Source organism: Lepidochelys olivacea (genome assembly GCF_965140295.1).
Source record: "Lepidochelys olivacea isolate rLepOli2 genome assembly, chromosome: 17".
Lineage (NCBI taxonomy): Eukaryota > Metazoa > Chordata > Testudines > Cheloniidae > Lepidochelys > Lepidochelys olivacea.
In genome coordinates this window covers 19,824,527-19,839,005 of record NC_140427.1, presented here as the reverse complement: position 1 = coordinate 19,839,005, position 14,479 = coordinate 19,824,527, and the positions used below count along the sequence as shown (strand labels likewise).

Here is a 14,479-nt window from a genome sequence, read left to right as displayed (position 1 = left end):
CGGGGCTTGGGGCTGGCGCTCTCGCGTTGCCCGGAGGCCGGAGTCGCGGGGGCGGAGGTGATCTCGCGGTGCTGCCTGTGGTGGAGGTCGTTGGAGTCACCGTCCCGGGCTCGTCATGCTGCTCTCCCGCCTCAGCGGCCCCGCCGCCGCGCTCCGCAGGGGGATCGCCACCTCGGCCCAGGTACCGGCCGGGCGCGGGCCCGAGGCCTGCCCCGCGCGCCCCGGCCGGGGGCCCGCGCCCCCTCCCGGGCCCCGCGCTCCCTCCCCCCCCCCCGCTCCCGCGCGCGCTCCGCTCCCCTCCCCCCCCGCTCCCGCGCGCGCTCCGCTCCCCTCCCCCCCCGCTCCCGCGCGCGCTCCGCTCCCCTCCCCCCCCCGCCCGCGCGCGCTCCCCGCCCCCGCGCTGCCCCGCGCGCTCCCCTCCGCGGGCGGGCTGCGCTTTGCTCTGCGCCAGGGGAGCGTCGCCGCGCTGCTCTTCAGTCCCTGCCCCGCCCCGGGACCCGGCTGCTTGGGGTGAAATGGGGAGGGGGTCCCCGCGCGGCGCCTTCCACCACGAGCACCCGCCCCCTTCGGCCAGGCAGCCCCACCTGGGAGCCTTGGCTGTAGGGCAGCCCCCTCCCCCTCTCCAGATGGGGGGGGAATTGAAGCGCAGCCCGGGGTGTGACTGCCCCAAGGTCACACCGCACATCCCAGCCCTGACTGCCTTTGACTTGCCCTGGCTGCGAGGCCACGCTCCCCCGAGATCGACCGGTCGCTTCCCCCCCCCCTTCCCCTTTACACGGGGTCGCAGGTGCCAGCGATTCTTCCCCGCTCCTTGCGGCCCCTGTCCTGAGCTTGTAGGTTTTAGGCGTCAGGCATTTTTCTTTTCAAATGCCTCTTGGCAGTCCTTCCGTCGCCTCTTTGGGCTTGCTCATCCTTTTTTGCTGTCCTCCTTCCCATGCTTCCTTGTTGCTTTTCTCCCGTTCGTACCCTATGTCCAGCCTACCTTAGGCGTGTGCTCTCCCGCCTGTCTCCTGTGGGACAAATCAGATGTGTTGAAATGGGGTCTTTTCAGTTTAACTCTACTGTGCCCATGGCACGTGTAGTCAGTTACAGTGTTACACGCCGCTTGTTCAATTTAATGCTTGCGTTTGAATGACGAATGTTAACTTGAGAGACAAGGTGGATGAGGTAATACCTTTTCTTGGACCAACTGTGGTCCAGTAAACCTCTGTGTGGCTCAAAAGCTTCTCTGTCATCAACAGAAGTTGCTGCAATAAAAAATATTACCTCGTTCACCTTGCCTTGCTGATATTCTGGGACCAGCATGGTTGCAACAACACTGCAACCAAGTATTACCTTATTTAAGTTGGATCGCCTGTTAAATAGTTACTACAAACAACAAAACAGGCTAGACATGGGGTAGCAACCCTGAAATACTGGAGTGAAAGGTGGGGCATATTGGACATCTTTAGGTGTCCAGCAACACAAATAGTTGAAGGTATTAATTTTGTGACACTGGGCCACAAAATAAACATGCCATTCTGCTTCTCTATCCTTTTGGCTATTCACTTCTGATCAGGACAGAAATGGTCTCTTATTGGTCAGATGTAGCTAGTAATCAGCAGGTCTGTGGCGACTAAATATTGACAACATTTTAATGGAGCTGAGAGGTAGATTGGTATTGATTACATCAATCCTTCCCTGAACATAAATATTGAATTGTTTCAAAGTAATGATGGGAATTAAGGGTGGAGGCTGCCGATTAAATCTGTTTAAGTCAATTTATGCATGAAATTTGGTCTTTGTTATGGGGGGAAGACTAGCATTCTATTGCCTTCTATCTTAAGTAAATAATTTCTCAGTGGTGAAGTGTTCATTTAAGAGGACTATGTCTTAATCGCAAGAGACTATAAAGCTGATTGTGTAAAGGGGACGACTAATAGAAACATTCAGACATACTTAGAAATGAACTCACTGCCTATTAATTTTCTCATGACTTCAAGTCATTTAAAAGATTTATAAGACTTCTTACCCTAAGTGTGATTTCAAACAATGCAGACTTGAGGTTCATTGGTCACTTCATAGCAGTACACTGCCTATGACCATTGCTAGATTTTGATCTCTGTGGGAGAGAGCATTTATGCAGAATTTTACTTTCTCAAGTAACAAGCAGGCTGGATTACTGCCGAAGTGAATCCACGTTTTGATAAATAGTCTAATTACTGTTTTGTCACAGTGATATAGTCTTCCCCCTTTAAAGATAGAGCCACTTAAACAGATTTTTCAAAGGGATTGAAGAGTTCAGGGGCCCAATTCCCATTGATTCTTAGTGGGATTTGGGCTTCCAGTTCCTTTGGGCCCATTTGAAAATCCCAGCTTTAAACATTAGTCATTAAAGCTATATGATTTATATACTGAGTCAGTACATTCATTTTAAAGGGGCACTGATTCCAATGTACCTTAGCAAGATAATTCTATCAGTAAAATAAACTTTCTTCTATTAAACTTCAGCTGCATTTAATTTTCCTTCTAAAAATATGAACATGAGGCAGTGCAGAGGTGAGAATGCAAAACTTCGTTTTCGGCAGCCCTTTTACGAGTCAGAAACTATCTCTGAAAAATGCAGCAGGTAACCTAGTCTAAACAATACGTTTTAATGCATATTCACTCTCTGCAATCTAAGTGGATAGAGTTCTTAATCAGGAACTAAGAGCAGAATTCTGCATGGCAAGAGCGAACTACTAAAAATAGAATCTTCTGTATAATTCAAATTTCTGTTTTCAAGCAGTAGCGCTAAGTAGCACTCATTCAAGAAATCTATTCAAAGACTTGCGCTCCGCTTTTATGCTAACCCATGCAACCTGATAGCTGGTTAGGAGCATACCTTTGTGTGTTCATGTACTGCTTGTTAAAGGCTCAAAATTGTCAATCAGGCATAGTAAAGGTCCTCTAGTCACACAAGATGGTACAACAAGGCCATACGAGTGTTCTCTCTCACTGCTCTACCAGTGTGTCTTCATCCTGATCTAGTGCTGTCAGATGGCAGTTTAGTTACATGAGTTGGGTTTCATCAACTAGCAATCTATTGTAGAGGATAGAGGCTTCATAATGATTCACCGGACCATGCCATTTTAACACTGCAGTTAAGTGGTTCCTGCCACTCCAGTAGAAAAAGTGATGCACCGCTTGTTTGCGAACACATGAATTTAGCAGCCACATTTCAGGATTTTTCTTCCCTGCATTGTTAACTTGAACTATAACTCAAGTTTTGCCCCTAACGCAACTCCTGTCCACAAACTCATCTATTTTGATTGTGGTGCTTTAAGCTAGAGCTAGCTGGCCTGTTATGGAGGGTGGGTTGAAGCCCAAATGCTGCTAACACTAGAGCTAGTAATGCAGTGGAGATGCAGCAGCTCAAGATACAACTCATCAGCTGCTAATCGAATAAGTAGCTGGAACGTCCTGCAGCATGGTCACTCACTGAGCTAGCTTAGGAGGAAAGCAGATTCTTTCTTCTCATATTGACAACTAAAAATGGAATAGCCACAGAATTGTGTTTCCCTACAAAACCAGAAGGTAGACCCATAGCTAGGGCCCTACCAAATTCACAGTCCATTTTGGTCAATTTCATGGCCACGGGATTTTAAAAATCATAAATGTAATGATTTCAGGTATTTTAAATGTGAAATTTCACAGTGTTGTTGTAGGAGTGTTGTGTGTGGGGGTGTGTGTGGGGTTCCCCAATTTGAGAAATGTTAGTCTTCTCCCGTCAAATCTGTATAGTATAGGGTAAAAACACACAAAAGACCAGATTTCACGGTTGTTTTTTTTCATGGTCTTGAATTTGGTAGGCCAGTACTCCTAGCAGAGTTCTGGATGGCATTTGCCATGTTGGGGGGGAGGGAATCTCCAAATTGAGAGACAATTGTTTATTTGATTACCTTTCCTTACTGAAAAGAATCCAGCTTTGAAGAAGCATGCATCTCTTAAATGTTTGTCTTGTCTCTCCAAAGACTTGCTGCTGATATTCCCTTTAAGAAATTATGTCTTCCATAAGAATTTAGTTTTGAATCCAGTTTGCCCACTGTCTGGTTTAAAACAAAACTAAACTTAGACAAATAGAGCTCTTCAAAAATCAGTAGCAAAAAAGTGTGATGAAGGCTCCAAAGCCATTACTGAGTAACTACTAAAAACCATGTGTGTCCTTCTTTCTTTTCTCCTCAGAGCAATGCTAAAGTGGCAGTGCTTGGTGCCTCTGGAGGGATTGGCCAACCTCTTTCCCTTCTACTGAAGAATAGCCCCTTAGTGAGCCACCTCAGCCTATATGATATTGCTCACACCCCTGGTGTTGCAGCTGACCTCAGCCACATTGAGACAAGAGCCAATGTCAAAGGTATCGTAAGTCATTGTAAATTATCTGAGGCACGTTACTGTGTGCACAACGGTCCTAGCTTGAAATGATTCTTAAATGTGTTACGTGTAGGCTACACACCAATATTACTGTATATGAAGTGGGGAACTACTTGTCCTTTATAAATTAAATTCCTGTTAACTTGAAACTAAAACTGGAAATGGCTTATTTCTCCGAATAACTTCTCAGAACAAGATTTAGTTAAATAGATCAGCTGCTGCTGAGATGGTCGGAACATCTTTAGCTACTTTTTCACTTTTTTTTTTTTTTTGTCCACTGAAAAACTATTTATGGTTAATGTGAAAGTTCACACTGGCTACCAGAATAAATTCAGTAAAAATGGAGACATTTGATCATAGACTTTAGCTAGCAGCTGTATTTTCTTACTTCCATAAACTCAGAACTTTGTAGGGAAAACCGGTTACCATAGTAGCTCTTTGAGATAGCCTGTCTGAATCTACACTTCTAGAATGCCTCTCCCAAGGATGTGGCTTGGTATAGGCAATCTCAAAGAAAAATTCTATCTAAACTTTCACTTTTATGATATGTTTACCCTTCTGGTTTCCATTTCATTTATAGGGTCTGTTATCAAAAGAGAAAGTTTTGCTTGGTGCTTGATAGGAGGCATAGGGATTTGTTTTGATTCATGGAATATAATTACAAACATTTCTTCTGAGGACAGAGGTATTTGCATATTAGATTGTTTGAGTCCCTCTAGTAAAATTTAGCCATTCTCACTCTAAGGGATGAAATTAATATTGAAGAAGGCAAAGGCTACACTAAAAATTAACATGGATATCCTTAAACATACAGTTTCATACACTACTAAATTTGATTTGGACAGTTTAATCTTTCACTGGAACAGTAACCGCATAGTTACCTGGATCTTCCATTGCAGGTTTTATTGGATCTGAGCAGTTGCCAGACTGTTTGAAGGGCTGTGAAGTTGTAGTTATTCCTGCAGGAGTCCCTAGAAAACCAGGTAGGTCTTAATTTTATTGAACGTAGCACTCTAAAATGTTTGGATTATTGTGGTAAGGCCTGAAATGCTACACCATTACTTATGTCTTGAGTCTGCAAGTCCCTCAGAAAATCATCTTGGGTTTAGAGCACTGGATGGACTCTAACATTTGGGGTCTGTTTCTGGCTGTGCCATAGAATTCCTGTGAGACATTAGACAATCTTTCTGTTTCCTGGTTCCTCATCTGTAAAAGGGAGATACTTGCCTACCTTGCAGGTGTGTATTTAATGAATTATTGAATATATGAGGCACTCATGCTAGAGTTATAAGCATCATAGAAAAGCCCATAAAGGCTTCATGCTGAAAGTAGTACTGATGGATGTTCCAGGAACAAAACTTCATTTTATCCTGCTGTTAACTGGGACTAGAGGCCAATCTTGGGAGTATAAAATTAATGTAGTACTGACATTTTTATACTACTGTCCCTTCTGAGGATCTGAGAACTGTACAAATGTTAATGAAGCTTCACAACACCCTTGTGATGTATTACCTGAATTTTACAAATGAGTGGAAATTGCTTTTTGTTTGTTGGTGTGTTTTTTTTTTTGTTCCTAAGGTCATACAGGGAGTCTATTTCCCAACTCTGGTATATAAATCCAGACTTCTTGACTCTAAATCTTGTTCTTAAACTATTGTGTTAGGAATGTAACCAATAGTGTGGAAGAACATAAGAATGGCCATACCGGGTCAGATCAATGGTCCATCTAGCCAATTACCCTGTGTTCTGACAGTGGCCAGTGCCAGATGCTTCAGAGGGAACAAAAAGAACAGGGCAATTATTGAGTGATCCATCCCCTGTTGTCCAGTCCTAGCTTCTGGCAGTCAGAGGATTAAGGGCACCCAGGGCATGGGGTTTCGTTCTGTTACCATCTTGGCTAATAGCCATTGATGGACCACTGATGAACTTATTCAATTCTTTTTTTTTAACCCAGTTATACTTTTGGCCTTCACAGAGAGGACTGTGGCACCCATACAATGAGCAGAGTATCCATATTTGACAGTTAATGACAAGATACTACAGTGATAAGGGCCTTTTAAGTACCTGGACACGTAAAATGGGGTAAACACTGTGCACTCTTCTTTGAATGTTTGCCCCTACTGGTATTTGTCCGGACTGATGTGGCGATAGTAATACATTAGGCTGCTGTCTAGACACCAGGGTTATGACCTGTGGCACCTGCTCCCCAGGCCAGTAGGCAGTCAAGCATATTTGAGGAGTGAGAAGTTTAGGATATGTCTACACTGTGGAGATTACCAGCAGAACTACATTGTCGTAGCTATGCTGACATAACCCTGTAGTGTAGAGACAACCTGCACTAGTAGAATGGATTTTTCCATTGCTGTAGGAATACCATCTGTCAAAGCTATCTATGCTGCGAGTTAGGTTGGCATAGCTACATCGGTCAGGAGTGTGGACTTTTCACACCCCTGACCAGTGTAGCTATGTTGACCTAACTTTTAAGTGTTTACCAGGCCTAAGTGTCTTCCTAGCAGAAGCTAGTTGTAAGGGATAACCTTGACACTAGCCTTGGAGGACATGAATTGCCTTCTCAGAAGTGGAGAGTCTCCAGCCAGGAGAAGTAGGAAAGAATTCGGTGGGGTCTAATACAACACTGATCCCTCCTGGTGTTATGATGGGGTTAGGATGTGCTCACATCCCTAACCACTGTAATGGGAACAACTTGGTTAACTTCTGGAATGATATTCAATTTGTTGATTCCCAGGTATGACCCGTGATGACCTGTTCAATACCAACGCTACCATTGTTGCGAATTTGACGTCTGCGTGTGCCAAGCACTGTCCAGAAGCCATGATCTGCATTATTGCTAACCCGGTAAACGTTAATGTCTGGGAGAGTCTGAATACATAACGAAGCCAAGGGACTAGCAGCATTAGTTAACTGACTGTATTAACAAGCCAAGAATTAATGTAGTACCACCCTTATTAACACATTTTCCAATCTTGTTGTGACTGAAAACAAATTGGCTAGAGCTAGATTTCCAAGTTCATGTTTAAGTCCTGTGAATATGACCAGTTCTATAGGCATAAAATGGTGTAGCAGTCCTAAACCAAAAGCATGCAGTACACCCACAAGAGACAGCTACACAGGATTTGTGACTACCAGTAAATTAGTCTGCTTAGAAGCTTTGGTTCTTTAACATGCAACCTTTCATAACATGAATGAACCAGTGAGCGTCTTGATCCACGCTTGCTGAAGCGTTATTTCAGCCAGTCTGAGTTCTGCTCTTCAGTTTAGTTATCGACAAAGACTTTGAATAAATTTTTGTTTGCTGAATGCGTTTAACACAGGAAAACTGGACACTAGTATGTACAGAGGTATTTGAGCACTACTGTCAGCTTGCTTGTGTAATAAAATTGTGATGGTACAGTAGAAATGACATCATAGGTATGGTAAAGAGGCTCACTCTACAATGTTAGTGAGGTCTGTTTATATTTTTCTCTAAACAAAAGCTCAGTTTTGTAACTATTAGTTTGTTTGATATTTACCTGGTAAGGGTTTGTAAGTCTGTTAAAACTTAAGAGCTACCAAAAAGTATTAGTGGGGTAATGCATGCCTACCTGCTTTTCAATTATAGGTAAATTCTACCATCCCAATAACCTCTGAACTTTTTAAGAAGCATGGGGTTTATAATCCGAACAGAATCTTTGGTGTTACCACACTGGACATTGTCAGAGCAAATACTTTTGTGGCTGAACTAAAGGTAGGTTGTAATCTTCCTGCTTCAATAGATTTGTCGCTATGAACCTTTACCATTCATGTTAGCAATGCTCTGTCATAAATCATGAGTGAAAAGAGCCAAGTGGTCTCAGATTCCCCAAGACCTGGAGGATGAGGGGACATGTTTTACTATTTGCAGTCTTTGGATAGTCTAAGGATAGGGTCTCTGTCCTTCACAGTGCAGTTGTCGTCAGAAGAGAATTTCATAGCTGCAGCTTGAGTCTGGAGCCACACGTTTACCTTACTGACAGTGGCATTTTCACTCCTGCTAGTGCTAGAGTCCAATGCAACTGTGGAAGAGTGAGCTGGTTTCTGACATGCCCCACTGAGCAACAGACTTGTTACAGGATGTTGTCTTGTGGGATAACAGCTTGATTTTCATACGCAGGGTGGAGTTTGTAGTGCTGGCCTTTCAGTTCATTTATAAAAGCCTAGTGAGAGTAAGTTCACCGGGATAACAAACATAGATTTCTATGATGTGGTTTTAATTCATTCTTCAGAACATGACTAGACTTTAAACCGCTTGCATTCTTTTACACCATGTAGCATTACATTGCAGGTGTCTGATTAAATGTCCAGGATAGAAGGGCACACTGTGTCTAAAGGCATACTGCTTTTCTTGCCCAGACGCTTTTAAAAATAATTGCTAAAGCCATGAGTTTTCCTGCAGGGCTTAGATCCAGCTCGAGTAAACGTTCCTGTTATTGGTGGCCATGCAGGGAAGACTATCATTCCTCTGATCTCTCAGGTATGTTACAGTAAATACCCAATGTATGGAAATGTTCTTTCTTCCCCCCCACTCCCATTCAGTATTGCATTAGTGTTCATCTGAAATGCTGTTGCTGATGTCTCTTTCCAGCTATCTGTGTGTGCTCATTCACAAGGGACTGTGCTGTACGATTGGAAATTTATTCTGCACACTTCCAAAGTCCTAAACCTAAAATTCCTCTGACTTCTAAATCGCCATAAACTTATGTGGCATTTGAGAGTAAGACCCTTTTCCTCGAGGAGCTTTTAGTCTAAGATAGACAAGAGCGTGGCACATCTGTTTAGGGAAGAGAGCTGAGAGAGATCATTAGTACCTGCATTTGTGAAATTCACTGTGTTGTGTACACTTCACAACCGTAAATGAGTTAAGCGGCATCCACCTCTGAGAAGTGTCGGTAACTGAAGCGCAGAGATGAAATGAACGGCCAACGGTTGTACTGGGAGTCTTTGGGCAGCAATGAGAAGAAAACCCACATCTGACCCCCAGTCCTGTGCCTGAAACACAAGACTTTGAAAAAAGGGAAGAAGGAATCCTGGAAGTGGGTTGTTGCAAAGATAAGAGATGTGTGATAGATGAGTGCTAACAAGACATGATGGGGAACAGTAAGGAGAGAGGGCTGGGAATGGGAGGAATTATGCTCAAGTGTAAGTGAGGAGTGTGATTATATGGAGCTAGGAAGGGAAGGTCCAGGATCTTGAGTTTGATGTAGTAAAAGGAGGAAACTAGTAAAGGGGTGGGTGCCAAAATGACTGGAAAAGATTATTTTAGCAATGCGGGGAGCACATTTGTTAATGGTTGGTGTGGATGATGCCATAGTAGAACAGAGGACTTTAAGTGTTCACAATCCTTGTAAACACCAGCAGCAGACGAGGTTCTCAGCAGTGTGTATCCAGAGACCTTTCCTTGAGGTAATCCCCTGTGCTAGAGGTGTGGAAACCATTAGTGACTCAGGCCTGCACAACATGCGGCCCCCGTGGTCTCACTGTGCGGCCCGCGGGGGGTGAGTAGGCAAGTGGCAGGGTGGGGCAAGCCAATGGCTGGCTGGCGGGCAGGCGGGGTGGTGAAGAGGCCAGTGGCTGGGGGCAGGTGAGCTGGCGGTGGGGGATGGGGGCTGAGGAGGCGAGCTGGGAAGGGTGGGGGGATGATGAGCTGAGCGGGCAGTGGCGGCAGGAGTAGGGGGGGGAACCTCAGTACACTCCCTGCTCCGGGGAGGAGGAGGAGGAGAAGAGGAGGGAGCGTGGCCTTGGGGAAGGCGCTGGAATCAGGGCATATCCCCTCCAGCCCCTGCTGTGAGCACCCCCATAACCCCAGCCCACCCAGCCCCCTGCACCCGCCTCACACACACCCAACCCCCTGCACCCCCCCACACACTCAGCCCCCTGCCCTGACCCCTGCACCCCCCACACCTCCCCAGTCCCCTGCACCCCCCCACACCCAGCGGGGTGGCACTGGGGAAGGAGGGTTTGTTTTTGCGGGGGAAGGTGTTTCCGCGGGGTCAGGGGGTTTTGGCCCTCAGCTGTTTTTCTTTGGAGTAATATGGCCCTTGCCGCTTTACGAGTTGTGCAGGCCTGCATTAGTGTATAGCTTTGAGAAGTCAAAAGCCTACTATGCACATTATTTGAAGGGAGTCTGTCTGGTGAAAGAGGCTGCAAGATAGATCTGCTGGGTTCTCTTCCTAGTTCTACCATTAAGTGGCAGTTTGACCTTGGACAAATCACTTGGTGTGATCTAGCTCTATTTATAGTCAATGAGAGCTTCTCTGTTGGCTCTGATGGCAACTGGATCAGGCTACATAATGGCTCTGCCTATCTTGGAAATGGGGATACGTGTCTGCCTGCTTTGAAGCACTTCGACTATGCGCTGATGAAAATTGCTATAGGAATATAAAAAATACTGTGTGGGTATTTAGGCCTCTAAAGCATTATAATGAATGCGAAAGAATGCTGAGATTTACTGATAACTGATACCTTTCCATTTTAGTGTACACCAAAAGTGGAGTTCCCTCAGGATCAATTGGAAACGCTTACAGGGAGAATTCAGGAGGCTGGTACTGAAGTTGTGAAAGCTAAAGCAGGAGCAGGTTGGTTCTTGGAAACTGTTTTGAGTCTGTTGTTTGACCAGTTCCGAGGGCGAGCAGTACTCTTCTGTTCCGGAATAGACTGGAAACCACAGGGCGATGTAATGCGTTGGGGTTTACAAATCTGTGCAAATGGGTTAGTGCTGCCAATGACATGCTTAGAAGCAATTCAGTCTTTAAGGTGGGATTAAACAGTAACCTACTGTATGGAATCTATTACTGCGCAACAGCCCTCGCCACCAGCAAATTAAATGGGTCAAACACATACCACTAAAATGGCATGCCAGTGGCCAAAAGTTACTGTTTAGTGTTCGATTCAGGGCTTTTGATCTTGTGCTATGACATCCCTCGGACTTGACGAGCGTACAGTTAATTACGAACAGTTAAGCACAACTCTTGCCCTTTACTGCTGCCTTCTGCTATACAGCTCTTCTTTATTTAAAAAAGACACACAACTTGCTTATCTCATTGCAGCACAGAGGGAAGTAAGGACCAGCGAGTGCAAATGTGAAAAAACAAGCAGAGGAACGTCACAAAGGAAAAATTTATTCTGCTCCTTTTGATATATAGTGCAGTAAAAGGCAAAGCTGCTTCCCCCCCGCCCCCCCGTGCAACCTCTTTAAAAGAAAAGATGCCCTTGGTATGATGGGGACGGGTTCTGATGCTTCCGAAGTATTCAAAATATGTAATTACGGTATCTTCTGAGCTTGTGGCAGCCACCTAGCCAAAAATGTGACAGTTATTCAAACAGCAGAGACTGTAAACCAGTTTACATCCTACACTAGTACTAACTTCTCAGTTGGGTGTAAAGTTTAATAACAAGTGTATTAGTCCATACCACTAGGATCTCTCATATTTTTGTTCTGACTTCTGTTTGCACAGGATCTGCCACCTTATCTATGGCATATGCTGGTGCCAGGTTTGTCTTTTCTGTCCTGGATGCAATGAATGGAAAGGAAGGGGTTATTGAATGTTCCTTTGTTAGATCGGAAGAAACAGAGTGCCCATACTTCTCCACACCTTTGCTACTTGGGGTATGTATCTTGGACGGTGGTGCTTTTAACTGACATGTTTAAAGTAATAAATTGTACTTTATTAAGCCAGAAGGGTGTTGCAGAATTAGCTTGCTTGGCTAATGCAACACTTGTTCAGGAAGCATTTTAACACTTTGGATACTTGGTTCAGGCTTTTAATAATCATATTCTAATGTTTTTGTTTGACTGGGCAGTGCCTTAAACTCATAAAGCTATTTTAATTTCTCATTAAAAATGTCAAGGACTATGGAATACTTTAAAGAAATATCTGCAATAGCTTTTGAGCTCCTGGTGTTTCAACAAAACTAAATAAAAGAAGGGCTTGGCTATTTTAGTACCTTCCTTACTCAGGCAAGTGCAAACTTCCTGTTTCAGTTGTTTCCTGTCTTTAGTTCTGCATTTGAATTGACTGGGTAACCAGGTCCTCTAATTTAAATCAACGTCTCGGCCTGAACTTTTGGTTCCTAGTCACTCTAAATAGGAGGTTGTAGTGTCTCCATTGATGAAGAGCTTTCAAAATGTCAATAAAAGCCCAGTTGTCTGGTCACCTTAACTTAATCTACTAAAATAAATCCTGTACACATTGACTCCTGTGTGTGTGGAAGTCACACTGAGGCTTCAAAGTGCTACTGGTGTCCAGGAATTGCAGTTTGATGTGGCCAGAACAGGTGCTGGGTTCAGGATTGTGGCCTCTGGAAGTGACATAAGAGAGTTTTATAGTGTCATTAAAACACAGTAATGTCGTTTTATTTTATGTGGACTATGTGAAGAGAAGCTTTTGAGGCAACAAAAAGAAAAGGGAGTTTCAGCCCTTGTAGGAAAGAATTAATTATGGACAGCGAAAGAGTATTGTACTCACTCTGGTGAGTGGACAGAAGTAAAGACTGGAGTGAAATAAGTGGGCCAAGCAGGTCAGATACAGGGTGGTAGTCTCTAAACTCTCTGGGATCTAGAAAGCTAGAAGGATAACTTTCAAAGAGATTTGAAAATTCATTGGAAGCCACTGGTGAAAATGTATGTGATGGTCGTCTTCCTGCAGAGTAAATTTCAGGTCGTTGGACTAGTGTGTGGCTTTAGGAAAACAGAACACTTGAAGGGAAGGGATGAAAGCACCAAAGGAGCAGTTGGTATTTCAGCTCCTCTTCCAGGAAGGAGTCAGTCCTAAAATTAGACGGGACACATTCTTTTGCCCCATCCTGACTGTGGGTAGGAAATTCATATTGAAATATAGGAGCTATGTTTGAACTGCTTTGTGAGATTCTCCTGCAGATGTACCAGTTCTAGAGACCTGAGGAGGAAGAGGAAGTTTGGTTTTAAACCCAAGTTTAACCCTCTAACTAGGCACAGATATGAAAGCTATTCCTTGCTAAAGAATGCAATGATTGTGTAACCCAAAAACCCTTCTTCCCCTGTCAGAAAAATGGAATTGAGAAGAATCTAGGTATTGGCAAGATCTCTCCTTACGAAGAAAAGATGATAGCTGAGGCCATGACTGAGCTGAAAGCTTCTATCAAGAAGGGAGAGGAGTTTGTGAAGAGCATGAAGTGAAGAGCGGATAGGGAAGAAGAATCACAGTTTCCTTAATTTATTAAGGCATCATGTCACTTTAAAAGACTCCAGATGCAAAGCACAAGCTTTGATCGAAGTCACTCTGTATTAGTGTATTATCTGCTCTCAATTTGTCAGTTGGAATTCTACTCATCAATAAAACAGCCTCCTGGTTTTTTTCAGGGTACGCATTGTGAAACTCTCCACTGTGATTTCTGGCTTTCTAAAGCTGGAAACACTCTCATATACGGGCAACCGTATTTCAAAGATTACACTTTCAGGTTTCACCCATACTGCAACACCCAGTTATGCTGACATTTGCCTACTTAATATTCACAAACACAGGATTAATTCTTCCTTTCTTCAAAGAAGGGAACACAGTAACCTATGCAGAAGCTGATATGTGCTCTGTAACTTCTTGAGCTCCTCTTTAGTCATATTTAGTCTCTGGGAAATCCTGAGGATCACTTCTGGAGAAACTTTGGGAGCTGCTTGAGTAAATAGTACACCATCCTCTCTAGAAGAGAGGCAAATGGATTTGGCCAGCTGTTGCAACAAGATACGCTCCAGTTAAATTAAAGAGGAATTTTCCCATTGCTTTGTAACATTCCATTCTGTAGCTGCGTCTGGCTTCCCCAGCACAAATCTGCAGAACATCACCTCAAGCTTGGCCTTGCAAATCCCTTGGGCAGCTTCTTTGTAAAACTAGCAAAGCTCAGGCTACTGAAAATGGCCAGTACCCCCCGCATATCATTGTCACATGCACCACAATTGGTGGCAGACCCGTAGACTCACCTAGTTCTAACCTCTGACATACAATACAACAAATGACTTCTAGCCACACAGCCTTTCCCTCATTTTACTAAAGCCTTCATTTTAGAAGGCTTTTACTCGCTAGAT

General features: G+C 44.1%; 1 protein-coding gene across 1 annotated transcript; it reads left to right on the top strand.

Annotated features, from left to right (window-relative positions):
* Positions 1-9: 9 nt before the first annotated feature.
* On the top strand, positions 10-13,766 carry MDH2 (malate dehydrogenase 2). Its single transcript, XM_084650633.1, has 9 exons — positions 10-181; positions 4,204-4,372; positions 5,289-5,372; positions 7,136-7,245; positions 8,009-8,134; positions 8,822-8,899; positions 10,901-11,000; positions 11,880-12,031; positions 13,448-13,766. The coding sequence occupies exons 1-9, from the start codon at positions 116-118 to the stop codon at positions 13,577-13,579; spliced, it is 1,017 nt and encodes a 338-aa protein (XP_084506759.1). The 5' UTR covers positions 10-115; the 3' UTR covers positions 13,580-13,766.
* Positions 13,767-14,479: the final 713 nt, after the last annotated feature.